The sequence below is a fragment of the Accipiter gentilis genome, chromosome 13 (genome assembly GCF_929443795.1).
Source record: "Accipiter gentilis chromosome 13, bAccGen1.1, whole genome shotgun sequence".
NCBI lineage: Eukaryota > Metazoa > Chordata > Aves > Accipitriformes > Accipitridae > Astur > Astur gentilis.
The window spans coordinates 3,004,456-3,031,477 of record NC_064892.1 but is presented as its reverse complement, the minus strand read 5'-3'; the positions used below and the strand labels follow the sequence as shown (position 1 = coordinate 3,031,477).

Sequence of the window (27,022 nt, the reverse complement as noted above, 5' to 3'; positions counted from 1 at the left end):
ATTTTTTTTTCTTGATGCCATTAGTTAACCTAGTTATGAATATGCTTTTCTGTAGATTCCAGCGAACTGGGTAAATCCTTCAGGCAAATATCACATTGGCATAAAAAATGGCTATGATATCTATCCGAAAGCTCTTAAAGAAAGGATTCAGGTAAGGAATTAGATTTTGCTTCTAGTGTATATTCATATTTCTCTCTTCTGATTCTTAAGTTTTTCTAGGAAACTACAGTATGTGATTGCTAACACTTGTGGGCTGCTATTCTCTCACTGATTTTTGTTTAGTTTTGAGATGATCTATTTCTTCTGTGATTTTTTTCAGAACAACAGGAAGTGGCCTGGTGGTCATCCTCACAGTGGTCCATTGAGGCAAAAAGTCTGGAAATTAATGATACCCATTTCTTTTTTCTGTGTAGCAGTTGATGTTTCTTTATAGTATTGTATTGAACTTTTTTAGCCATTGTGTCTCAAATTTGAATTCTCAAATTATTTTTATACCATTCATACTTTGGCATATGTATTTGTCAATATATTGAGGAATGTGGTTTTATTTTACAGAAAGAACGCAAGGAAAAGCTCTGGGATCCTGTTCACAGATTGGCTCTAGCAGAGGCCTGTAGGAAACAAGAAGAATTTGATGCTGCTCATAGCTCTCCCTCCCAGGTTTGTGTAAGCCTAAATAAATTTGTGAGCTTATTGTTTGCAACAACTTGTTACTGGTTGAGAGGATTGAAATACTTTATTAGATGAGTAAAGGAAAGATACTTGTGATTCTTTTGGCAGATAACTTACCACTGTACCTTCTGACTAATTTTAAAAGTCTGTATATGGATGATTGTTTGGTTTGCTTAGTGTTGCTAACTTCCTAAACTTGTTGTCAAATATGAAAAGGGTATTACTGCAAATACCATATTTTTAGTAAGTTTTATTTTTGATTTAACATGCTCTTTTTTGAGGCAGTCATCCTCGCTGTCTTCAAAGTTGGAATCTGCTAAACCTATCCTTTTGTAAACTAGGTACTATTTCAGTGAAGTACCAGAAATGCCTCAGGTCACTTCTGTATCATTTAACAATCTGTTAAAAAAAAAAAAAAAGCTTTTAAATGTTACAGCTACAGAAATTGGAAATAGCTGTACATAATAGGCCAAAAACTAATAGTGCAGTGTTGAAGACCATTTAACTTCTAGATGTTTGTGCCTCCTAGGACAGTCTTACGTTCTTGATGAAGTAATGGAACAAATGTATAGCACCAGAAAGGAATATAGGATTACCTATCTTGTAATAATTTTAGAAATACTCTGACTGTATTTTTGTTGCCTTATTAGGTAAATAAGCTAATAAAGGAAGAACTTCAAAATCAAGTGGAACTGTTGAATTCTTTTGAGAAAAAGTATAGTGATCCTGGCCCAGTATACGATTGTCTAGTATGGAATGACGGTGAGACCTGGAGGTAAATGCCTAAACTTGTCTAAAATGTCTTGTTCTACACATAAAACAGCTTGCATTGAAGACTCTGTTAACTTTTAAATCTACCCTCTTTATAGAGGACTTAAATGTTACTTGCTTTAAAATAATCCTGCTGTATCACTTGAGTTTCATGACAAAGTTCCAATCCCAACATAAGATGGGATAGAATGAAGTCTTATTAAAGACAGCATGATATAAAGTGTAAGCCTGTGGGAATTTGCTCTGAGGCAGAGTAAAATTGCTTTAAGTATCCAGTGGTACTAGCAGGGGAAAAAAAAACCAAACCACCAGAAGTCTGTGCACAAGCTTCAGGATGTAATGTGGCACTTTTGTTGGCTGGTTGTTTGTATCATACAAAACAGTGGGTAAGGCTTCAAATGCTTGTGTACCAGCACTGAACAGCTAGCTTTAGTAAAATTTCTTCTTTGAAGAAATTGCCTGAATTTCCATATGCTCGCTTTTCAGAGACAGATTTGTTTGAATGTAGTAGCATTTGAAAATCAGTTTAATTAGAGATCTTTGTAGTTACTGAATCTAAGTGTAAACAACCAGCTTTAAAAATATTGACTTAAAAGAAGTAAGATACCACAAACACAAAACCAGACTTCTTGAAGTCTTTGTGGTACTCTTTGCTGGGGGAGGTAACTGAAAGTTTACAGCAGCTGGAAAATTGCCTTTTTTTTTGTTTTTGTCAACAGAGCCTGCATAGATACAAGTGAGAGTGGTGACTTAACTAGCTGTACAGTGCTGAGAACCTATAAAGAGGCTCAGGAATATGGATCTTTTGGAACATCTGAGATGTTGAATTATTCTGTGAATATATATGATGATGGAAACCTTCTTTCCATTGTGACAAGTGGAGGTAAATGAAAGCAATCTTAAGAAAATTTTGCTGCTGAGTAGGTATGAGAAGCAGTAATTTGTATTGGGTCCTGATGCTGATATTTGGAATGGTTCAAGGCAGCTGTCTTAATACAGCGTTCATTACTATGTCAATCAAGACCAATATTCAGAGTTCCTGAACTAAACCTATAATGACAGGTCATTACCAAACTTGCTTGTGTTTTTGTCTGAAATACTGTCAACTTTGTGTTCATGTGCATCTATACACAGAATGAGTATACTTAGGTACTCTTTAAATGCTCCTGTATCTTTAAGCCTAAAATGGAAGGAACCTTCTTTCAAAGTACCTTTTTTGTTTTGGTTCTTAAATATAGGGTGATGATTGTTTTTCAGTTACTGTCCTTTGCGCTTGCGTAATTTAAGAATCTTAAATAAGACATCCATGGGCAAAAGGGGTATTAGTCATTATTTTGGTTTACCCAAACTTTTTTGTGATGGCAGGTGTCTCTATAGCTGTAGGTCCAAACACTCTGAACCCATATTTGTGTACTCTTTTTATAATGTTTTGTTTTGGAAGCATCCTGAGCGGTTAAGGTGGTTATGGATGTATTTGATTTGATGAATGCTCTTAATTTCTCATGAAACTATCCCATCTCAGTAGAACTACAGAAGCAGTTCTGGTTTCTAAATTGATGGTAATGTTTTTGAGAGGTTCCTTTTTATACTTCTGTGGGAAGTTTTATTTCTATTTTTTTGCTTAATCCCCACTATCTGAGTCATCTCAGGTATAATTTTCATAACTTTGAGTAGGAAGTGTTGAGCCTTTTAAGTAACTATTGTTAGTGGAATTAAGTTAATACTTCCTTTCTCTCTGTTTGCTGCCTCCTTTCTCCCCTCAAAAAGCTGTTTTATTTTGCATATTGCTGCTGTTTACTGGCTTTTTATTTTTTATTCTTCACCCTTCTGGTGAAGAAATTTGTCCTATTATCCAATCTAAACCTCCCCTGGTGCAACTTGAGGTCCTTTCCTCTTGTTGTACTGCTTGTTACTTGGGAGAAGAGACCAACCCCATGTCCCTACAACCTCCTTTCAGGTAGTTGTAGGGCACGATCAGGTCTCCCCTCAGCCTCCTCTTCTCCAGACTAAACAACCCCTGTTCCCTCAGCCGCTCCTCACAAGACTTGTGCTCCAGGCCCCTCATCAGCTTCGTTGCCCTTCTCTGGACACGCTCCAGCACCTCAATGTCTTTCCTGTAGTGAGGGGCCCAAAACTGAACACAGGACTCGAGGTGAGGCCTCACCAGTGCCCAGTACTGGGGGACGATCACCTCCCTGCTCCTGCTGGCCACACCATTTCTGATACAGGCCAGGATGCCGTTGGCCTTCTTGGCCACCTGGGCACGCTGCTGACTCGTATCCAGCTGGCTGTCGACCAGCACCCCCAGGTCCTTGACCAGCACCCCCAGGTCCTTTTCCACCAGGCAGCTTTCCATCTGCTATTCCCCAAGCCTGTAGCGCTGCATGGGGTTGTTGTGACCCAAGTGTAGGTCCTGGTACTTGGCCTTGTTGAACCTCATACAATTGGCTTCGGCCCATCGATCCAGCCTGTCCAGATCCCTCTGTAGAGCCTGCCTATCCTCGAGCAGATCAACCCTCCCTCTTAGCTTGGCGTCATCTGCAAACTTGCTGAGGGTGCACATCCATCCATCCAGATCATTGGTAAAGATATTAAACAGAACTGGCCCCAGCACTGAGCCCTGGGGAACACCACTTGTGACTGGCTGCCGACTGGATTTATATACTTACAGCTCAATAACTGAAATTTAATTGAGCTGTAGTGTATCAAATTGGTATAAACGAAGTTCACTAAACATACAGTGATACAACTTTTATTTGCTCAGGAGCACATGGAACACACGTGGCTAGTATTGCAGCTGGATACTTTCCAGAAGAACCAGAACGAAATGGTGTGGCTCCTGGAGCTCAGATTCTTGCAATCAAGATTGGCGATACAAGACTAAGTACAATGGAAACTGGCACTGGTCTAATAAGAGCTGTGGGTATTTCACTGAATAAATGATTAATCTCAGCAGTGTGACTTAACTGTAGAATATTGTGGAACACTCTCTACTTGCTTACAGGCTGTGTTTTTATAGTTCTAGAGTATTTAAAAAAACGAACCAAACAAAAAAAACCCCCAACAAACCGCAACCTCCTCCCCCTGCCAAGAAACCCCAAACCAAACAAAAATAACCCTACCAAAAAACCCCTGCAAGACCAACCAGAATATATTTTAAACATATCTTAAGACTAATGTTTTAATATAAAACAAAACCGCTGTTCCTTAAAGCACTTAGAGAGTTTTTCAGACTGATAGGGTTGCAGTGTGTCTGGCTAGCTTGACACATGGGCTAAGTTACTTGTATGCTTATTTAAAGTTCCTTATTCTGTGTTGTGAGTGTATTTTTTTTATAGTTACTTGGATAACTATAAAATACTTACATCTAGAATAGACACTAGTATCTACCCATGTGGCTGAATTTGTTTTAACTCTTGTTTCTGAAGAGTGATGAAAAATATTCCTTTTTAATGAAGAAAGTCCCAAGACCTTTTCCATACAGTGAGTTGATGGGGAAAAATTTTACACAAGAAAAGGAATTGAAAACAGAAAATTTATTGTGGCCCATAGAATATCTTGCTATAGAAAACAGAAAATTTATTGTGGCCCATAGAATATCTTGCTATAGCAACATGAAAATGTACAATAATGGTTTTGTGACTTTTTGGAATTTAACCAAACTGCACAGGAAAGGAGAATTTTATGTTATCGAGGACAGAATACTAATGAGGTCTGCAGTTTTGTCTTAGGGTAATGTCTTAATTTTATATCTTGGAACATGGCAAGAATAAGACTGTTCAGGGAGTGGATTTTTTTAATGCTGTTTGTTCACTGGGAAAATACCACTTAAGTAACAGATTGAAGTAAATTAAATTATTTTCGTCTGTAGAGTCAAGAAAAATTTATCCCTTTTTCTTAGTTCTGTAGCAGATCAGTTTAAGCAGATACTTTTTGTCATTCCGTAAGTGAATTATTCTGTGACTAGTATGTATTTTGGCTTTTATTTTTACTTTATCAGATGATAGAAGCAATAAAATACAAGTGTGATCTTGTCAACTATAGCTATGGAGAGGCAACACATTGGCCAAATTCTGGGTGAGTACCACTGTGGTTAATATGAAGTATTTTAATTTTGTAGAAGTAGAATTATGGTTCTTGAGCTTTGTGTAAATGAACTGTCAGTAAGAATGATTTGTCCAGGCCCAAATAATTCTTATACATTAAACTGTTGCAGTTTACATTTTTAGTTATCTTTGAAAGTTAAATAAACCTATTGAAAGTGCTGTTGATTTATAATACAAAGTATATTTTAGAATAATAAAGAATTTTTGTAGTTGGAATACCACATAATCTGTGGGGTTTTTTTGAAGACCTAATATTGCTAAATAACTGTTACTCCTTTTTAAAACCAGAAACTATTTTTTGTTGTCAGCTTCTGTACTGGAACAGCCTCTCCTAGGTGTGGGAAGCAGGCTGCATAGTATTCCCTGTTCTGTGACTGGTCACAGAGATTCTGCTAGAAATGGGAGTTTTGCCCTGTGGGAAGAAAACAATATTGTTGATTAAATGACTTATTTTTTTCCTCTTGCATCAGGAGAATTTGTGAAGTGATTAATGAAGCAGTGTGGAAACACAATGTAATCTATGTTTCAAGTGCAGGAAATAATGGCCCTTGCCTTTCTACAGTAGGATGTCCTGGTGGAACTACATCTAGTGTAATAGGTAAATAATTTGTTTTGAAAAAAAATTTCGATGGTAATCTTTTGAACTTTTTACTTGTGTTACATGTCTGAGATCACTGGTTCATTGCTGAACTAAATCTAAAAAAAAAATCAATGATTACGGGGCTACAGGATTAATTCTGAGAGGGGCAGTTTTTACATGCTTAGCTGTAAAAATTTAGATTGTTACCTTCTTACAGTTCAAGACGTTATGTAAAAAACAGAGGTAGAAGGCGGATGGTCTTGATTTGATGTGGCTTTGTATAAAATTTGCAGAAGAAATCTTTGTGGTCTCACCTATTTGAAGATTCCAAGATTATTTTTTTAACTGTAACTGTCTGAGCACACCACTCAGACCATTAGCTGCTGGTAAATTCAACTTGTAAAAAATGTAAGTCGTATTCCAATTAATCTTCTGGAAAGTCTTGTAATGCATTCTGAATTGTCAGAACCACAGCTTTAGATCATCTGTCTTTATCAGATACTCTAACTTCTATTTGTAGTAAAATGAAGCTTTTTAATTTGGATATAAAATAATCCCATCACATGACCTAGACAAGTCCTTCTAGGGGAAGAATCTTCCAGCTGCAGTGCCACTTCTGTGCAAGTCTATTGCTGGCATAATAATTGGGTTTTCTGACAGGCTAGTGTATGTTTTTGAAGTTTCAGTGAAAGATTGAGGTATAAGACTTAGTAAAAGGTCTAGCATTCGGGGGTAATTTCCCTAGTCTTAATTTTTATATAAATCCTCTGATGCTGCATTACTGCATTACACAAGGTGCTTGTTAAATCTCAGAATTCTCATGCAAGAAGACTTATAATGTAGACTTGAAAGTTGGAGACACACTATTTCAGGACAGCTAGTAGAATTAACACTGATTACTTTCTAAAAGTTAATCTGCAATTACAGCACTACTGAGACTGGGGATTGGAACTGGAACTGACAAGCTCTTTTCAGGTCTCCATTGGCTTTGCTCTTACAGTGCATCTATGCTGTCAATTCACTTTACTTGCTGTATCACTGTAGAGACTGGGTGATCATTCACCCTGCATGCTAAGTAGCTTGCTCATTGTACTCCATTTGGAGTGAACCGGATAGGGGTTTTTTGGTTTTTGAGGGTAAAGCAAAATACAATCAACAGGTTGGCTTGGTTCACACAGACAGTATGGACATGGACCTTGCCAGATTTGTTTGTCAGCTTGGTATGGTAGTTTTCTACCATCCTGATGGTGCTTGTGCCATAAAGAAAATGGAGAGTACACTTCAAAATAGGTACATGGCATGCACGCAATGTGCATCCTTGACATTGTGTTCTAAAAATACAACTTTAGCAGGCTTTGATGTAGTCATTTAGATGCTCTGGTCACTTTGAACTGATACACAGTAAAGTAATGAATGTCTCATCGCTCTGAGCTGTGTGGATGTGGCCATCTGCTCCAGGTGGTGTAGCTGTGAGCCATGTGAACATGAACCAATTCACATAGATTGCTTTGAGGTATGGTTGGTGTATGTAACAGTGTAAACACAGCCAAAGGGGTGTGGGAGAGAGTGGAGACATGTAAAAGTGATCTGTTGTGAAAGAAACATAGAAGGTGAATACATTCTATTCAGTTTGAATAAAAATGAAACTTTTGAGGGTGACATAATATTTTAATATTATACAGTATGACCATCTGCATTGTTACTGCATAGCATGCTGCTTTACATTTGCTATGTAAAGATACCTGGATTTAATAAGATGGGAAAACTGTGTTTCCATTTTTGAATGTCAAGCAAAAGTTTTTCATAGTGAAGAATTTAAAACACAGAAATATTTTATTTTTGCTTTTAATGGAAATTCATTGTACATCTAAAATGCTTGAATGTTTTTGCAGGTGTTGGTGCCTATGTATCACCTGACATGATGGTTGCTGAATACTCTTTAAGAGAAAAACTTCCAGCAAATCAATATACTTGGTCATCCAGAGGTCCTAGGTAGGCTATACTGAAAGAACAAATTCATTATTTTGGGGTTCAGATTATGTAATTAAAAAAAAAATCTAAAAATTGTTCATTAATGACAGAACAACAGTATCTCTTTCCCATGGGAAGAGTGTAGGTATCCTGCTGTTCTTGGAAGGCCTTTGTTTGTCAGGCTCTAGAACTCCTGGCGGAGGGGGAAGATTGCTGAACTGCTTCGGCATAACCTGTGTGTTTCAGGAAAGCATATTGAATGAGGGCAAATCTATTTCGAGATGATAAAAGTTGTTGAAAAGTTGTTTGGAAATTTGTTCTTTTTCTGAAATTTATTTTTTCAGATTATTTTTTCCATAGTATTTATTTCATTAAGTTAGTGTGAAGTTAACTGTTCTGTCAGCATTGAAGATTAAAAGAAATACTGTTACCGTAGTGGTGTTACTTCTGACTGCAGTGACATTTCTGTGATGGCACAACTAACTTAAGGGTTTTGCTTGAGTCCAGTAGAGGTGTGAGTAGGCAGGAAAAAAAATGATTTTCTACCTCATGTTATAGAAAATTATCTCAAAGATATCTAAAAGAAAATTTGGGGACAATGAAAACTTCAATTTTATTTCATGTCTCAGAAGCATTTGATAGTAATGTAGTAGCCAAAAGAAGAAAAAAAGAATAGCGTCTCTTCCTGACTTCTTGCCTGTGTTTAGACTTTGGAATTGTTCTTGTGAGTCGTGGAGTTACTGTATACTGTCTTTTGTAGTTTAGCCTACAGTAGTATTGGATGAAGAAAAAAAAACAAAAAACGTGGCTTGAGGTTGGTCCTTGGTTTATTTGCTGGTTACATAGCAAATGCTTCTCTATTAGCATTGGCCTTTAAAGTTAGCTGTCATGGTGTTTTTATATTTACAGACAAGTATATTGTTCCAAGAACCTTATTATGTAGAATTGTTGTGTGCTTTGTCACTTTGTAAAATAGTCAGAATGAGCATGTCAGCTGAAAGTCCCAAGTCTGGCCAAGGGAGGATTCCCCTTGTGTAGGGTGCAGCACGCAGGTGACTGGAGAGTTCCTGAAGCTTTGCGAGAGCAGGCTTGGAGTAGGGGATCAGTCTGTCTGAGTAAGCGGGAGTGGCTTTTGGGCAGATATGCTATGCACTGCTTGGCGAGAAGTGTCAAGATACAGAACCTGTTGTTTGTATATGGCTGTCATAAAATAAGACGTTACATTAAGGTATTATACTTAGAGTACTCTGATTTGAGACATATGAAGCTGTTAGTGTGGGATACAAATACCCTAAAATACCCTGCCTCTCCAGAAAACTTAATAGTGCTGTCCTTATTCAAGTTCTGGAATTTTTGTCTATCCAGAACAAGGAAGATGGAATATACTGGCTGATAGAGTTGAAAATTAGATGCTGCTTTAACTGTGCCATAGGTACTTGCTCCATTCTTAAATATGCTTGGGCAAGAAGGAAAGGTGGCTTAGGCCCAGCTGATCCTGATCCATGTCTTGATGTTCCTTTTTTTGTCTTTTCCCCCTGCTTTCCTTGTCTCAGGTTCTGTATTGTAATTCAGAATTTGACCTGGTATTCAAGTGGCAACATGCAAAATAAGAGATCTGGAGTTTGAATCTTTTCTAGTCTTCCTCTCCCTTTTACTATTTTTCTTTAAAAAGAATAACTGTTAAATAGGCTATGTAGAATACTAATTTATGTATTGAAGTATTTAATAGGTTTGTTTGTGTGCATTTTCTAATTGAAATCTCAGAAGATACTCTGCTGACTAAACTGAAGCCTGGTGAAAAATACTGAAGGAGTGAAAGTTTGGAAAACTTTCCCTGTAAAACAGGCATAGCCAATGATTAATGTGAGATTTTAATTGCTATTTAGTGGCATGCTTTTTCTTGGGTTTAATGGGTTAATGGATTTAGTGAAGTAATATACTTGTGTTCTCTAAAACAATTTTTTTAAGTGCATGGATTACTTAGTGTGCAGAAAAAAATGTTTGTTTTTCAACCATTGTGTTTTAACACTAGCACTGATGGAGCTCTTGGAGTAAGTATCAGTGCCCCAGGAGGTGCTATTGCTTCTGTTCCAAACTGGACCCTGCGAGGAACACAACTCATGAATGGCACATCCATGTCTTCTCCCAACGCATGCGGAGGCATTGCGTTAGTGTTGTCAGGTAATGTGCTACAATCTTCAATACAGATGCATAGTCTAAAAGAGATTAGATACTTTTTCCTCTTAAAAAAAAATGCTGTAACTTTAAAATTTTTTGTTGTATCCAATAATAACCTTATTTTTAATTTCAGGTCTCAAGGCTAATGATATTCATTACACTGTTCATTCTGTCAGAAGAGCTTTAGAAAATACTGCAGTGAAGGCTGAAAACATAGAAGTATTTGCACAAGGACATGGAATTATTCAGGTACTCGCTAGCAAAAAACCCAAAATAATATCAATAACTGCCAGTGCAAAACTAACCCACAAAAAAAACCAAACAGCTTTCTAGATGAGCTCGCTCAGTTTGCTCCCATGTTACTTGATTCTTAGATCTGATTGAGGGAGAGGAAGGGAATGTAGTGGGAGGGGAGGAGGATTGAGATGGTTCTTTCAGTTTCAGCATGCAGTTATTGTAGAATAAATGTGCTAACTAGACACATTCTTAGGCTGGTCAAAAAGGTATGTGGACATAAAAGTGAGATGTGGATTTTTATCACCCACATGTGGATTTGGATGCCTAAATTCTGTGCTAACATTAAAAAATGTTCTTATGCTATTGTCAGAGAGAGCTGTGCAGTCAAAAGCTGGAACTGTAAGTTCTGGGCAGTGAAAATACAGAGATACCCATGCTGGTTTACAAAGCAACACAGCTGCATTTGTGCGATGACTTTGTTCTGGGCCTGCACTGAAAAGTCTTGAGTGTTCATTGTATCCTGTGCACTTCTAAGTAGCTTGGAAATCTGTGATGTGATCCTTTGTGGGATGAAGGCGTAGTCTCCCTATGCATAAGCTTAGGTTCTTAAAGAGCTGCTGCTGGGTTTTGCCTGTAGTCACTCCCCTCCTAGCCAAATAGAGGTACTGAGATTTTGCTCTCATGCTTAAAGATGCTACATATTAAATGCTTAACCCTAAACTCATGTTCTGGAGGCGCTAGAACCCAGTAGGTAATGTAATGTCTGTTATGCACATCTATAACACTGAGTTTAATACAGAAGGAAAAAATGTTGGTAGCCATATCAAAAAAACATCGTCCCAGAAAAATGAAATGCACCAGTCATGTCTTATGACTCGGTAGTCTGTGATTAAAGCATGTGTTAAAACATGTGGTTAAAACTCTGATCTGGGAGTCTGAGGCTGTTGTGTGTCCACTTGCCTCAAAGGAGAGTGCCCTAATCTCTGCTGGTGAAGGTAGCTCACCGTGAAGTAGAAAAGAACATAAGATTTTTGGAGTCAGTAGAATAGAAAACAAGATAGAAGGGTGTCTCTTTAAAATGCAAAGTTGAACTTGTCATCAGAGTTTACTGCGACAGCTCATTTACTTAAATCCACAGCTGGATTTCATGACCCGATTCTCTTTTTGTATCAATATATAAAACTTACATGGGCATCCTGTACTGCTTGTCTCTTTTCAACTGCTCAACTTCTGGTATTGTATAAAAGGTTTAAATGCTTAACTAGTGTTGCTCCACATATGAGAAAGGCACCTAAATTAGCATAGTAGGTCTGGGCCTTTGAAGTCCTTTTTGTGTTTGAAGTCATCTGTGAGAACTTCTGGTATACATCTTTTGATGGATTTGTAGCAGAGGACATTTGTCAGGTTTTTTGGTTTGTTTTTGTTTAATGTTCTTGACTCTGTGCTCTGCGTGGCCATTGCAGACTGAAAATGTTGCCTCATTTTCTGTGCCGAGTATTGTGTAAGGCGCAGTCAGGGTGTCTCAGGTAGCATGTGAGCATGCTTCGCTGTTTGTTGCTGTGCTTGCTGGACACTTCATATTGAAGATATTAAGCCTAAATTACTATTAAGTTGAAATTTGGTAATTTAGAATGTGTTCTTTTGAGCAGGTTGATAAAGCCTATGACTACCTCATTCAGAATTCATCATTAACAAGTAACATAGGCTTTACAGTTACTGTGGGCAGCAACCGTGGAATCTACCTCAGAGATCCTGCCCAGATAGCTGCACCTTCTGATCATGGGGTTGGCATAGAACCTGTCTTTCCTGAGAATACAGGTAGGAAAGAGTTTTTATATGCGGGGGGGGGGGGCATGGCAGGAATAAAGTGTAAACTTTAAATAAAAAAGCTGTGATTAATGAGGAGTGATAGGAATCTGTACCATGAAAGAAGTAAGTGCAACTCTAAATTTCATAGTAAATGAAGGCATGCAGCTAAAAACCATTTCCATTCTAACCTCAGACTTTTGACTGCAGCACTTACGTGTTTTTGGGGAGTCTGTTGCTTCATGCTTCCTCTCACTGAAAAAAGGGATCTCTCTTTGTTCTGAAGAAACATAAAACGAAGTTGTGGGTCTGGGGAAAAATATGGAAAAATAATCAAATATCCCTAATGTTTCATGAAATTGTAGAACTTCAGGGGTTTTGTTGTAGATAACTCTTGACAAAAATGATTACTGTTCTAAAGATGAAAGAACTTACCCAGAAATTAGTTTCTCAGTTATTTAAAGACTATAAATTCTACATTTGGACTTTATCGAAGTTTCCACAACCTGAGAAAAACCTTAGTTTAACAAACTAGACTTATATTCAGTATCTAATAATGGATAAACATAAATCTATCTAAAGACAATACAGGAACTGATACAGGTTTTAGTTACTTACTAACAGGGTAAAAGTAACTTGTCCGAAACAAAGTAAAGTTTGATGTCTTTTCTCCATAAACTGTTTTGCCCTGCTTTACTTGATTAAATACAAATTGGAACTTGCTGAGAGACTGAATTAGGTTGTATTAAAAAATGGTCCATGTGAGAGTTTGTTACTGATATTAATTCCTTTCCTAAAACCAGTGATGGCCCAAGACGGTTGGCATGTGAGAAAGGGTTGAGTGTATTTAGTGCAAGAAAGGGTATGAATCAGGACAGGTTACTGACTCAGAGTAACTTGGTGGTTTGACAGGTTACGTTGCAATTGGTGCTTTTTAAATTTACTGTATGACATGGAGAAATAAAATAATCATACAATGGACTCTTCTGCAGGAAGCAAAGAATCTGAAAACATAGTTAGGCATTTGTAATGGATGACTGGCTTGTAGCATGATGTTGTTTCCCTAGTACCTGTCAATTGTTATGGCTGTGCTGTCTGGTGTTTTCAAGACTGAGCTTGAGAAACTGGCTGATCTGCTCAGTCTCTCTGTTGAAGTTCTCTTTGAGCTCTTATTGCTTCTCACGTACCTACAAGGGAATTACATTGATAAGAGTGCTCTTTACTTAACAAAGTTGTAATAAAATGTCTGAAAATTAAGCTAAGGTTAATTAGGACCAGGAAACGTGGAAATTTTTTTTCAAAGTGTCATTAATCTTTAGAGCAAGAGAAAGCTGGTTTTTAATCACTAAAACATTTCAGCTAGAGTTGGATGCTTTTCTGGAAGCTGTGCTTTAACCCGTAGCTTTTTTGACATGGAAGCCAATTTGCAAAATTGCCTAAATTGACTGTTTGCAAAGGCAGACTAGATTAGCATAGTAATTTTTTAATAGACGTTACCCCTTGCTTAGGTTGCTGTATAATGTAATTTGGTAATTGGGATAACCTTCAGAATCAGTGCAGTTGCTTTTTATTGTATTTCTCTGCATTAGGCAAGACTTTGTATCTATATAAGAAAGTTTATACCTGCTTCCAGACTATGGTGTGGGTAATTGAAGCATTGCTTACTAGCCTACCTTTGACTTTGTCAGGTTTGACTGTTTTGGGGGGGAAATTGGGTACAACCTTTATTTTACTGTACACTGCTGCTATTCTGTTTTTCTCAAGTTAAAAGAAATAATATGGAACACTGTCCTTCGTGGAGAATCTGACATTCAGGGGCCCTAAGGATTGGTTCCTATTACTTTTTACTGATGTGTATGTTCGTTTTAATGGCAAATACTGTGTTATAGTAGAATATGAGCACACATTTCTGTTATTGAACTGTTTTTTAAATTTGTTTCTTGACAGAAAATACTGAAAGAATATCTCTCCAGCTTCATTTAGCTTTAACTTCAACTGCACCGTGGGTCCAGTGTCCTAGTCATTTAGAACTTATGAACCAGTGTCGACACATAAATATTCGTGTGGATCCACGTGGCTTGAGAGAAGGACTGCATTATACAGAGGTATTGAAGTATTGGTGTTCTAAGGAAGATTGTGTGCCCTTTCCTTTTCATTTGATCTCTGTCAACTTTTTACAGAAGTAATTTTTAAGGCAATAAAAGCTGTGTGCTATACAGACCAGAAAATACTGCCACATTCCGTTTCACTATACAGGCAGAATCCAGGGCTCAGAAGTAGTTATGCTATACAGTGTTGTATAGCACATGCCGATGGGACTTTGAGTATCTGAGTTTAAGAAATAAAAGCATGTAGGAAATATAAACCAAATAAATAACCATTCATTAAGGTTTTTTCCTCTGAATATACTTTCACCTTTGACTATCTGGCTCAGTCCTGTATTATTATTGAGGATAGAGATTTGTGGTTTTTGTGAGATCTTAAATATTTCTCTCTTTCTGTGGTGGTTTAAGGACTGGCCTAGCTTTTGTGGTGTTGCTGTGCAGTCTTCTATGGACCCAAGATTTTGCTTTACCTTGAGGAGTTGCTTGGGTACAGTGATGCAACCTATTTTCTTGTTTCCTCACCTCTACCCTATGCCATTTTGGAAGGTGAAGGAGAAAAATGCGTGGTAATGGCTGTCACAGCAGAAGCATTACTTTGAGTAGCTACGTTCAAATTTGGACAAATTTTAATACAAAAGCCATTACATTTCTTGGTTTTCTCTCCCAACCATCCCCTTTCCTGCAAAAGAAACCCACCAACAAAAAATATTTTTCAGCCCTCTCCGTCCTCATCCCAAACCTTATATGAACATTGAAATGTTTCCATTGCATTGGAGTTGATCATAATGAAGATGATACCAGCTTGCTTTGTAGAAGTGACTTCCTTAAGATGCTTGGAGTTACAAGTCTTCTATGGTACCACTGAGAACATTTTAGCAAAATGATGATGGAACAAATTTTCAGAGATAGTATTTAAAACTTGGCCATGAAAAGTGTGGTAAATCAAACTGTATTTTCTCAAACATAATCCTGGAAAATAAGGATTAAAATATTTTTAATACAACAACCAAATAGCTGAAATGAAATAATAAAGCTGTTTGGGACAAATTCTGAAAATAGGTTGAGCTTTTGATAAAGGGACTGTCAAATGTGGGTTGAAATCTTGAAAACTTCTGGGGAAAGACTGAAATTAGCTAAGTGTGAAAACTAGTTTGTTTTTTTTTTCTTGGTGAATGTTGCTGGTTTACTATTTCTAGGGTGACACTTGTCAAAGGAAGATTTTTTTTTCCTGCAGTGATAACTACAAAGATTCAAAATACTCTGCAACTAGTTTAAGTTTAATGTTGTCTCCTATAATTTCATTTTGACTAAAGATTTTAAGTGGCTGTATTTTACTTTCTTAGGTGTGTGGTTATGATATAGCAATGCCTAATGCAGGCCCTCTGTTCAGAGTTCCAATAACTGTTGTTATACCAACAAGGTCAGTAAACCTAGTTTTTATCTGCTTTTTTTAAATTTAGCTTTGTTTTCTGTACCCACTTGTCATTTAGTTAACCACCTTCTTTCTCTGGGAGTTCTTGAACTTACTGCTAACATTGATAAGGGAGCAGAGATCTGAAGAGATTCTCGGAGCAGACTTATACAGCAGTGGCTTTTTTGTAGTTTTGGTCCTGGCAGCCAGAAGGCAAGTGTGTTCTGGTGGGCTTAGCCACAGTGGCAGCAGCTTCCTGGTCCATCAGAATAGAGATGACTTCTGGATTGTTGACCAAAGAATCAATCAATATACTTGTAGATGTCAGTCAACTGCAGTTTGGTTGGGGGTTTTTTTGTTTGGTTTGTTTTTTGGTTTTGTTTTTTTTTTTTTTTTCATTTCTAACTGGTGGACTAGAGTACATAAAGGCAGGGACATTATTTGGCAGGTGAACGTTGGGATAAGCTTCCATCATGACTTTAATGCAGCGAATTTAGAGGGTTAGTATTGTGCCCTTCATTGGTTTAAACATATGAATTCAGTGATGTTGATAAGGAAGGCGAGTGTCTTATTAAACCTATTCAGTGGACAATCTGCCCTGAGGAAGAAAAAGTAACTTTTCTCTAACTCATTCATAGGAATATTACTTCTTACATACCTTAGCTCACTTTAGTGGAAAGTCGCTCAGCCAGGAAAAGCAGATCCACTGAAAACTAGGATTCTTTGATACATGTATTTAAGCACAGTAACTTCAGAGAGGCAGGGAGGGCGTCTACATAATGTGGTGGAGCTGACGTTTTAAATCTTTTACATACATTGCGCTGTTAGTTTCTGTACTAGTATGGATTAAAATAAGTGATGCTAAGGACTAAATAGCCTCATTGTATGCTTTTTATTTGAGAGTATTTTTGCATTTTAAAATACTAAAAGAAAAGGAGGCTTCACAGCTTGTTTGATTACTGTTCATGTTTTCTTTTTGACATACAGAGTAGATGAATCATCAAGCTATGATGTGACATATACAGATGTTCATTTTAAACCTGGTCAGATCCGAAGGCACTTCATTGATGTTCCACAGGGAGCTACATGGGCTGGTAAGGAAAATAACCACATTAATTAAATAAAAAAAATTGCATCTGTCAGACTTGACAAAGTTGTTTTGAAATCATTTCGAGTTCTGCCTGAACAAGAACTGAAGGATTTGACCCAGGAATACATAAAATGTTTATTGGATTTTAAGCTCTTAGAGGTGTGGTTTTGAGTTATGGTTTCTGGTATAGTAGAATCCTGACTCTGTCTTCTAGAAACCAGCAAATACAATCTGAAGTGATTGTCTGTAATGGGAGGATTACCCATGCTTATGGAGAAGTATTACTGTCTGAGGTTTGCCTAGTTTTCAAGGTGTATGGATGTAGTGTTGAAAGATGTCTTAACCTAAGAAAATGTGATTTTCATAATAGGCAAGTAGCTCATAATTCTGTGAGCAGGAGAAGTTTTTCTTGTCGTCTTCCTGTGTGAGATTACTAAATAATAATCCTTTCAAGGATCTTTCATTTAGACTGAATTTAGTGATAAGACTCTTAATTTGGAGTTCAGCAGCAGTCTGTCCTGTACAGATTATACATCTGTAGTATCTGATTAATTTTCACCATTTAGATGAGTCATGTTTCTCTTAACTGATCTCTGAATTTAGCTAGCTTTCCTTAATCTGAAAGGGTCTTTGTAAATAACTGATATATAAGCATTATTCACATATGGAGCCACTTGGGGTACTGCATAATTTCTTAAATTACTTGTGAAACTAGTGTTTTTTTTCTGAATTGCTGCTTTCCTTCTAAAATTCTTGTCTTTTGAAACTAAACTTAATTTTTTTCTTTAATCTAGAAGTGACAGTATGTTCATGTTCAGCTGATGTGACTGCCAAGTTTGTGCTTCATGCTGTTCAGCTGGTGAAACAAAAAGCCTATAGAAGTCATGAGTTCTACAAATTTTCATCCTTACCAGAAAAAGGATCAGTGACTGAAGCATTTCCTGTCTTAGTAAGTTACCTTAGGGTGGCATGGGGGAAAAGAGAGAAAGTGCAGTATCAGTGCAGTATAACATACCTCATTCTGGACTTTTTTTCCCTAAGGAAGATCCCAAACCCAAGTAATCATAGGTTTATTACAGTAGTGAATGCATCTGGTTGTCAGTTTTGAAAAGATGTCTAATAGCTTGCTAGTGATTCTTAGTTATTTGGTAATGCCCTTATAATACACATTAATCTCTTCAATTTGTTGGTACTTATTTATATAAACCAGTTTGTTTCCCTTTAAAATAGGGACTATGATTTGTTTGATAGATGTAATTCAGCATATTTTGCCTTTAGTGCTTAATGTGTTAATCTGGGACATCTTGATGTTGAAGTTAGGTGATAACTGACTGGCTTACATTCATACTGCTTAGATCCAGCAGGCTTAGCTTGAATAACGCTAGCTCAGGAGTCCAAACCAGAACCACCGAATGAGCTAACAGGTCAGGAGTGTGAATGATAGAGTCCAGTTCTCAAGTTGGTCCCCTGCCTTGCTCAATTTATTTGCATAGCTCTAAAGCCTAAGAGTGGTTATGATTTCTGTGCTATTCAGTCCCTTACACTCTGTGAAAAGGCCAGGTGGGGGACCCTAAGCTAAGTTTGTCCCACTGACACATTGTGAATTTTAGCATGTTGGTTAAAAACAACAACAACAAAAATGCCAACAAAACAACAACAAAAAAATCCCCAAACCTCGCAAGTTTCATGTCGCCTCAAAAGGCAGAGGATGGGATCTCTTTTTCTGATACACATTTTCTAGGGCACACATTAAACTCTTCTATGAACTAACCTGTCTGCCTAATTTGAAGGATAGGAAAGGAAGATGTAATATTTAAAAGCTGTACCTTTCTCTGGAGGGTATACCCCTGGCACTCTTAGGTTTTGATGTGGTCATCAGTCATCCTGTTTTGGAGCTTTCTTGTGTACTGTACAAACCTGTACAACTGCAGTAAACTGGACATAACAGGGTCTTTTTTGAGCTATACTCCATTTTTTTTGGCTTGGGATGAGGGAGGCTGGGTTGAGTAGAAGGGGAAGATGGGAGCTTGAGTCTAACTTTGTGCTTTTGTTACTCAGGCTGGAAAAACCATTGAATTTTGTGTTGCTCGGTGGTGGGCAAGCCTTAGTGATGTTAGCATTAATTACACAATTTCTTTCCATGGTGTACTTTGTGCTACTCCTCAGCTAAACATGGTAAGTTTTCCAGAGTGTTTATTTAGAATTATTCTGAAGTCCTGTGGTATCTCAGAATAAAAAAAGCTTTTCTTCATTCTTGCCTGTATTTAGAAAGAATAAAAGTACCTTTATATACATGAGATGTTCATGTTTTCTCTTAAAAATAGGTAAACAGGAGTTCAGTCCCACAGAAATGCCCATTACCATTATTTATGATTCTTTTTATGTCTTTTCATTATAAATCAGTAGGGGGGGGAAATAGACAGGAAGAAAAACTCCAACAAACAAAAACCCCAAACCCAACACCAATAGAAAGGACGTACTAAAAGGCTGAAATTGTAACTATACTTACACTAGCAAGTGCTTGTATGAATAAAATTTGCTGGGACCACAGTTCTTGAACTTGAATATCTAGACTACCATTGCTAATAGACAGTACTCTGAATACCATTTTCAGAATAAAGTATCATTAAAATTTATTTTCTGCTCAGTGTTTTATTGACATGTGCTGATTGGCTTGAGATTCATCGTTTAGGGCAGTTGAAGGCACAATGGATGGGCAGTGTAGTGATTCCTAAGGCCCCGTGATACTAAAGGATTGAAAAAGTTCCTAAAAACATTAGCATGATAATATTGACAGTACTTTGTCTTGCTCCTGTGTTCTTTGCTGTGCTGTGCAGCCTGGCTTGGCTTGACTTTGCCTCCCTCAGGAGAAGGCTCTTTTTGAGAGCTGAGATGGCAATACCTACATGAAGCAGCACCATGCTAATTTATCCTGGCTCCTCCCTTTTTTTTCAGCTAAGGGCCAGAGCAAATTATAGCTGTCCCATGGGTGAATTCAGATGTATTCAGGCCCTAAGAGCTGAATAAACTGGGCAAAAAAGAGCAGGTGTGTTGTGCTAAGGTACCAGATCTTGAACCAGTAAAGCAGAAAAAGAAAGAGCTGGTGGTGGTGGTGTGCACGGCAGCTTCCCCCATGACAGCAAGATTACATCAACTGAATAATGTAGAGTTAAGAACAAAAATACAAACAGTTCTGCCCTTCCTTCTTGAGCACCTGTAACTTGCATAAAATAAATTTTGATAGGGCTGATATACTGGTGGCTTTGTCATGGGATGCTGCTAGGAGAAAAGTTTTCAAATTATTTTGCCCATCGCTAGCCTATGTACGTAGTATTGTTTTTTCGCAAAGTTAAACTATTCTGTAATAATAATCCTAAGAAGCACCATAAAATAGTTGTTTTAAGATTCTAGATAAAGAATACTTGTATTTATTGAATTATGTATTCAGAGGAAATCGTCACAAATGCACAAACAAAACCCAGCCCTGCCCAAGTGTGACTTGTACAGTTCTGTACCAAGTACTTAAATTAAGGGGGGGTGGGAGGAATACAAATTAGACTTTAGCTCCAATTGCTAAACTTTTGCAAGTGCTAGTATATCTGCTGTTTTAAAATAAAGATAAGCTTGTGACGCTTTCAGACTTGCGCAGTATTACTTCTTATAGTATAGATAAATACAGCCTGCGTTGTATTTTTGAGGGATGTATCAGATGGTCCACCTCTGGTGTTTTAAGTGCACAGAAGCCTAATTGTTATATAATCTTTCTTTAGCATGCTTCAGAAGGCATCGTACGATTTGATGTTCAGTCCCTGTTGAAGTATGAAGATATTGCTCCATGCATAAATCTGAAAAGCTGGGTTCAAACGCTCAGGTAGAGTTTCTGGGGAACTGTATTGGGAAAATGAGAACTATTCATATGTAGTTAAAACAGTAGCAAGTTAACAGTGAAATTTAGGATAACAATATCCTTGTCAAATTTTAAGTAGGTTTGGAAGCATCAATTAATAAAATTTCTCAGCATTCTCTCTTTTGGTTCCTTTTAACTTTGACAAAATTTGAGAATTATGTTGACTTTTTTCCGTACAAATAATTTTCTTTAAGCTATTTATAAAAAAAATAATTCCAAAAATATTCCATTGCTTCTGAAGGAGACACTTAGAGGTAAAAGGCACTTGAATATCTAAAGAAACAATATGTAGAGTCATTTTAGTTATTTGGTGCTACTGTTTGTTGTTTGGGGTTTTTTAAGCAGCTGCTTCAGATACTGCCCAGTTTTGACCTGGGAAGACTGTCTTCTCTCTCTTGCTTGATTGGAAACATTTTTGTAGGACGTGCTGTAGAATTTTGCGTGGAAAGTTGTGTTTATCTTGTCAGTTTGACACGTGCTGATTTGGAGGAAAAGCTTTGTTGGAAAATTCCTAACCAGTGCAGTAGTTACTAAAGTTGGTCAGTGCAGGAGGAAAAAGAAATGCCATACAGTTTAAGCAGTATTTTTAAGACCTGGGCCAGACAATTTCACAGTGGTCAGTAATCCAAAGTTTTTCATTATTTGGGCCTCTCAGTGTTGACCTTGGACTCTGTCTGGGGCTTTTGGATACTTGTAACTGGAATGAGGTTGCTAGGAGTTTATTGTTTAATGAACATGCCACCTAATGTTAGGTTCAGAAATACCCAATTTGATATGCCTTAAGTGAGGAAATAAAACAATCCCCTAATATATCTTTGCATCATTCTTGGTTTGTCAAATGGAGATGCTTTTATCTCCTTGTAATATTTGAGACGCTCATCTGACAGCAAATGAACTGCAGTTAAGTAAAATAATGAGAAATGTATATGTATTTAAATTAAGGCATGAATAGTGTCCCTTGAATGAAATAATGAGTCATAACACTGAAGAAAAAAAGTGCTGAATGGCTTCTCATTCAGTCTCTTGAGTTTCAAATGCTTGGAGGCAGGGTGAGTATTAGGGAGACATATCATGTGTGGGGTTACTCGGTTCTTAAGTCTTATGTCAGCAGTGCCTCTGGTGTCTGCCAGACTAGGAAACCTGGGTTAAATGAACCTGTGGTCTGACCCAGCACAGATATTTTACTGGGTGACTAGTCTGTACTCTTGGCAATGAAAAAGCTGACAATCTTATAGAAAAACTTGGATCCTGTAAAGGTTGTCAGAATGAATGAATGAAATGTAAACTTAAATGATGCCAGGCCACCATCATTCTGCTATTCTTTATTTCTGAAGCTCTGATTTTCCTATATAATTATTATTTAGCCTATATTCTTTGATGCTTAAAGTCTAAAGTGTGCTGCTCTGAACAATAGCTTGTCCTAACTGTATCTGGGTTAACATACACTACGTAGGCAGTGTATGTTAACATTCTTCTGTGTTACTACTCTGATTTCTGTAAGGCTTCTTACAGATTCTTTTCTGATATTAGCTTCTATAACAAACAGTTATCAACTATTTATTCTGTTCTGTAATTACTGTGCCATTAATCTTTCAATCTATGAATAAAAGTGCTGATTTACATGGATACTAGAGATGTACAGTAACCTGATTTTTCTTCCTAATCCTGAAACCTGTTGGGTTCCCCCTTGCCCCCCTTTTTTTTAATGGCCTTTAATTTTGATCATTTAGACATGCTTGCTAAGTTCTGTTGTCTTCTTTCTTCGGCAGTGTCTGTAATGTCACTAAACCTTGTTTTCAAACTGACATTAATTTTAACTGAGGAATTTATGCTGCCTGGATAGTTATAATATTTTCAGAGATGTTGTTGCATGTGCTGAATTCAGTTGTACTTCAGAATATGTTTCTGCTTAAGCAAGACAAATTTTGATAGAGGATACATGTTTTTTAAGAGTACCTTCTGTTGTTTTTTTGTTGTTTAACTGCAGACCAGTGAGTGCAAAAATAAAACCTTTGGGCTCCAGAGATATTTTACCAAATAATCGTCAACTATATGAAATGATTTTGACCTATAACTTCCATCAGGTAAGGGTTATGGGTGGTTGGTTTTTTAAAAGTTGTTAATAAATACAGCATGTTTTCTAAAACCAGTAACTAGCTTTCTGTCAGAAATGAGGTCTAGATTCACACTCTAGACTCTCTACAGTCAAAATTCTGATTTGGTTCTCTTTAGGAGCTACTGTTGCTTGAAATGGGCTTTACTTCAGGTATCCTTTTGAATATGTGTGTAAGGACTGTACTTGTTTTATTCAATACTGGATTAAATGTTTTGACCTTTCTTTTAATAGCCTAAGAGTGGGGAAGTAACTCCGAGCTGTCCACTTCTTTGTGAATTGTTGTACGAATCTGAATTTGATAGTCAACTTTGGATTATTTTTGACCAGAACAAAAGACAAATGGGTTCAGGAGATGCCTATCCGCACCAGGTACGGAGTAATGTATTTATTTTTCCTTCTGTTTTCTACACAGTGTGAAAATTTACATTCTTTTTCACCTCCCAGGCCTGCTGTTATCTCCTAACATTTCCTGCTGCATAGGTATAATGGTTTTATATCTTCACAAGAAGACAGGTTCAGCAGTGATACATTTGTATGAAAAAAAGTAATGACAAGTTTGTTTCCATGAAATAGAACACTACGTTTTTTTTTCTCTTCCAAGGAAGGAGAAAGAGTTATGGTGTGTTTTATTTCTACAAAAAGCTGTTAACTTGTGATTTCTTGTGATTTTGACTGGTGCTTCTCAAGAAGTGAATTCAAGTTCTTGTCGTTATATTTGGGTTTTTTACAAAGGTGATACCTTGAACTTTTCTATTTAAGATGGAAAGTATCTGGGTTTTTTTTCTGTAGTCTGACTTGTCTGCTGATAGATCAGAGGCTTCTGTATCCATGAAGGTTGTCTTCTGTGCTGTTCATGTCTTCAAACAGCCTTTTAAATGCTACAGCTCGGCTTACTTCCTGTTGCTGTCTTTCAGAAGGAGGTGGTTGGGTTTTTTTGCACAAGACTTGTAGATACTGTACCCTCTGTGGGAATCTCTTTCTGCTGGAACGGACTGTGTGTCTGGATTGGGGGGGGGGGGGGGGGATAAAAAGAAAAAAAGCATAAGGGAAACATTTTCCATAGTTTGGGGGTTTTAAACTATTTTTTACTAATCTAAAATCACAGTTGAACTTCAACGTCATGTTTATTTTGATAGATTGATCATTCTGGAAGTGTACAGAAGATCAACTTTAAAGCATGTCTTTTGAATCTTAGAAATGAATTTCAGAAATTGCATTATTTAAACTTCTATTCCTTAAGCTGCATTTTTAAGGTGCTATAAAATCTAAAAATCACCAAAGTAGTCTGTTACTTACAAGTGGTAGACCACTGTGCTGTAAATCTCTGGTGGTGTACATCATAGAACAATTCTAAAGCAATTCAAAATTATTTAATCCAGGAAGAAATACCAATAGGAAGCATGACTTCCTAACCCAGAAGAGGGAGATTCTGGGAGCAGAGTAGTTCTGAATTATTGTCCGTTTGTATTTAGGGCTGCCTTTCGTATTATAGCAGCACCAGAAATGAAACTTAGCATGCTACTGTTCAAAACATCCACATGGTGCCCTTTTAGGTTGATAGAAACTAAAGAATGTTTTCAAACCTAAGAATTTGAGAGCCTGGGTTTTTTTGTTCTGGGGTTTTTTGGGGGGTGGTTTTTGTGGGGGTAACGGGTTTAATAAATGGAGATGTTATCTGCATATTCCTAACTGAATGTATAAAAAGCTCAGGGCAAACAGTCTGTCAGCTCTTTAAACCGCAGCCTTAAATCTCACAGGAATACTGGCTCCTTCAGTGTGAAAGCTCGTACAATCTTGGAGACCATAGAAGATAATCCTGTGATTAAACCACAGAGCACTCAGAGTTACATAGTAAACTGAAAGTGTATCAAGGCAAATCTGCTAGAGGTTTGAACTGAAAGGTTAGCAAGAATTCTGATTATTATTTGAGCAGTTAATGCAGTGCTATAGTAAGAACAAATGATGTCAGGCTATATTGTGGTCTGAAAATTTTTTTTTTTCGGTCAATCCAAAATGTGTTTTGGCTGCTATCAAGTGTTGCAAGCACTCTGTTTTCAGGAGATTCCAAAACTAAGCAATATAGCATATTTTAAATGGCTAGAGCTATATGGATCAAGAAGGACATGACAGTGTTATTTCTGGGTTTCTTGTGAATGCTGAAGTATTTAATCTTGACATTTATGAGAACTTTTTTCTTTCAGTATTCTGTGAAACTGGAAAAAGGAGATTACACTATTCGGTTACAAATACGTCACGAACAGAACAGTGAGCTGGATCGCATCAAAGACCTTCCATTTATTGTTTCTCACAGGTTGTCTAGTACCTTGAGCTTAGATATTTATGAAAACCATAGCCTTGCTCTCTTAGGGAAGAAGAAATCCAACAGTTTGACATTACCACCAAAACACAGTCAGCCATTCTTTGTTACATCTCTGCCTGATGACAAGTAAGTTATTGAACTCCTGTTTTCCTCATCTACATTTAACCAGCTGCCTCTGCACCTAACTGAAATGATAATTTGGTAGTATCTACCTGTTTAGGCTTGGTAATTCCTCTTGTGTTGCTCTTTTGCTGTTTGGGTTCTGTATTGTAGTCCCCATGGAACATTAATGAACCTTGTTTTAATACTGAACTTTCTTTCTTTGAATAGAATACCTAAAGGAGCAGGACCAGGATGTTATCTTGCAGGAGCTCTTACATTGTCTAAAACAGAACTTGGAAAGAAAGCTGTGAGTATTTGAAATGGATGACTGCTTCTTTTCCTGGAACTTTTGAAGCGAGTAAATGGCATGCCAGGAAGTGCTGTATTTCATGATTTTAGTACTTTAAAGAGCACTAAGTTTAGTAGCATAACACGTTTTAGAAGCAGTTGTTTCATTATAAAGTCAGAGTAACTTCTAAGTAGTTCTGGTTTTATTTTCATCTTATTCCAAATTTAATCACATTTTCTAAATTTTGAATTCAAATTTTTTCACTCTGAACCCTTGTATTTCTAGAAGCAACTGCTTTTTTGTTGGTGCGGAGCTTTTAAAAGTGATTTTGTGTAATCGCCTAGCTTAGTATAATTTTTGAATGAAAAAATATGTGCATTTATATTGTTTTGTGCATGTGGGTTCTGTAATAAACAGCTATACTCTTCCTTGCATGCATACAATTTTCAGCAAAAATATGTGCTTTCTTAACACCTACATTTTACTGTTACAAAGTAATAGGAATTTGCTGACTCAAACGCATAAGCAGATATTCTTACGTGCTGCACACTGATGTTGTCAACCACTAATACGACTGTATGCTCCAACAGAATGATGTAAGGTCTCTGTATGTGATGCTACAAAAAAGCTGTAGGGGGTTTTTTTGCTTATAGTGCAGCATCCTGTAAAAGCTGGTTTCTAACTTGCATGAATCTGTAGTGAAACAGTGATTGTAGTAACCAGATCACTCTTGTGTTTATCTGGTGCTAAGGTGTTTAGAAGATTCACTTAGCTATTTTTAAATAGATGGCAAAGCTGAGAATAAATTTGAATCAGTCCTGGTCATTGTTAGTATTTAGAGGTAGTTCATCTATGTCCGTGTATCACTGGATGTGGCTGAACAACATGTATAAAACTAGATTATGTTTTCATAGAACATAAGTTTCTGTGAGTAGGTGGGCACATACCTTTAGATCTTGTTGAATAGAAAAGTTTAGTTCATTCAGTCTGATTTGGTTGTAGGTAGTACTTTGGGGGCAGTTTGCATGTAACTGTAGGTTAGATAATGACTGTTGGGAGAATTTATCAATGAGGAAAAACCCAGTCACTAAGAACTCTAAAATACTTAGCTTTATATTTGTGATTCCTACAAGGTTGCAAGTATACTTTATGAAATCCATGGTAAATCCTTTACAGTAGTGTAGTATAGTTTTCCTAACTTGCATTCTGCACTTCTTTGAACTATTGGTTTTAATTCTTGTCTTATCTTACTTTAAAACCAGACTAAATGGTTATATACAGTGATTTCTGGGATGGGAAGTAGGAGGTAGGTAGGTATTGCCTGTCAAATTTCATGTGATGAAGAATACTTAAGAGCTTAC

General features: G+C 37.0%; 1 protein-coding gene across 4 annotated transcripts in view; it reads left to right on the top strand.

Moving 5' to 3' along the window:
- The window catches only part of TPP2 (tripeptidyl peptidase 2), a 56,496-nt gene that overhangs the window by 7,868 nt on the left and 21,606 nt on the right, over nucleotides 1-27,022 (top strand). For all 4 annotated transcript variants that reach the window (XR_007507904.1, XM_049815671.1, XM_049815670.1 and 1 more), the window contains exons 3-23: nucleotides 56-151; nucleotides 556-660; nucleotides 1,323-1,447; nucleotides 2,163-2,326; nucleotides 4,208-4,362; nucleotides 5,444-5,520; nucleotides 6,020-6,147; nucleotides 8,022-8,121; nucleotides 10,133-10,281; nucleotides 10,412-10,527; nucleotides 12,165-12,333; nucleotides 14,269-14,426; nucleotides 15,770-15,846; nucleotides 16,825-16,931; nucleotides 17,722-17,876; nucleotides 18,986-19,102; nucleotides 20,698-20,798; nucleotides 22,822-22,918; nucleotides 23,182-23,319; nucleotides 25,152-25,396; nucleotides 25,601-25,679. Coding sequence is in view for 3 of the 4 variants with exons in the window: in XM_049815671.1 (XP_049671628.1) it covers nucleotides 56-151; nucleotides 556-660; nucleotides 1,323-1,447; nucleotides 2,163-2,326; nucleotides 4,208-4,362; nucleotides 5,444-5,520; nucleotides 6,020-6,147; nucleotides 8,022-8,121; nucleotides 10,133-10,281; nucleotides 10,412-10,527; nucleotides 12,165-12,333; nucleotides 14,269-14,426; nucleotides 15,770-15,846; nucleotides 16,825-16,931; nucleotides 17,722-17,876; nucleotides 18,986-19,102; nucleotides 20,698-20,798; nucleotides 22,822-22,918; nucleotides 23,182-23,319; nucleotides 25,152-25,396; nucleotides 25,601-25,679 (2,658 nt within the window). In the remaining variant the exon portion in view is untranslated. The remainder of the gene's footprint in view (nucleotides 1-55; nucleotides 152-555; nucleotides 661-1,322; nucleotides 1,448-2,162; nucleotides 2,327-4,207; nucleotides 4,363-5,443; nucleotides 5,521-6,019; nucleotides 6,148-8,021; nucleotides 8,122-10,132; nucleotides 10,282-10,411; nucleotides 10,528-12,164; nucleotides 12,334-14,268; nucleotides 14,427-15,769; nucleotides 15,847-16,824; nucleotides 16,932-17,721; nucleotides 17,877-18,985; nucleotides 19,103-20,697; nucleotides 20,799-22,821; nucleotides 22,919-23,181; nucleotides 23,320-25,151; nucleotides 25,397-25,600; nucleotides 25,680-27,022) is intronic.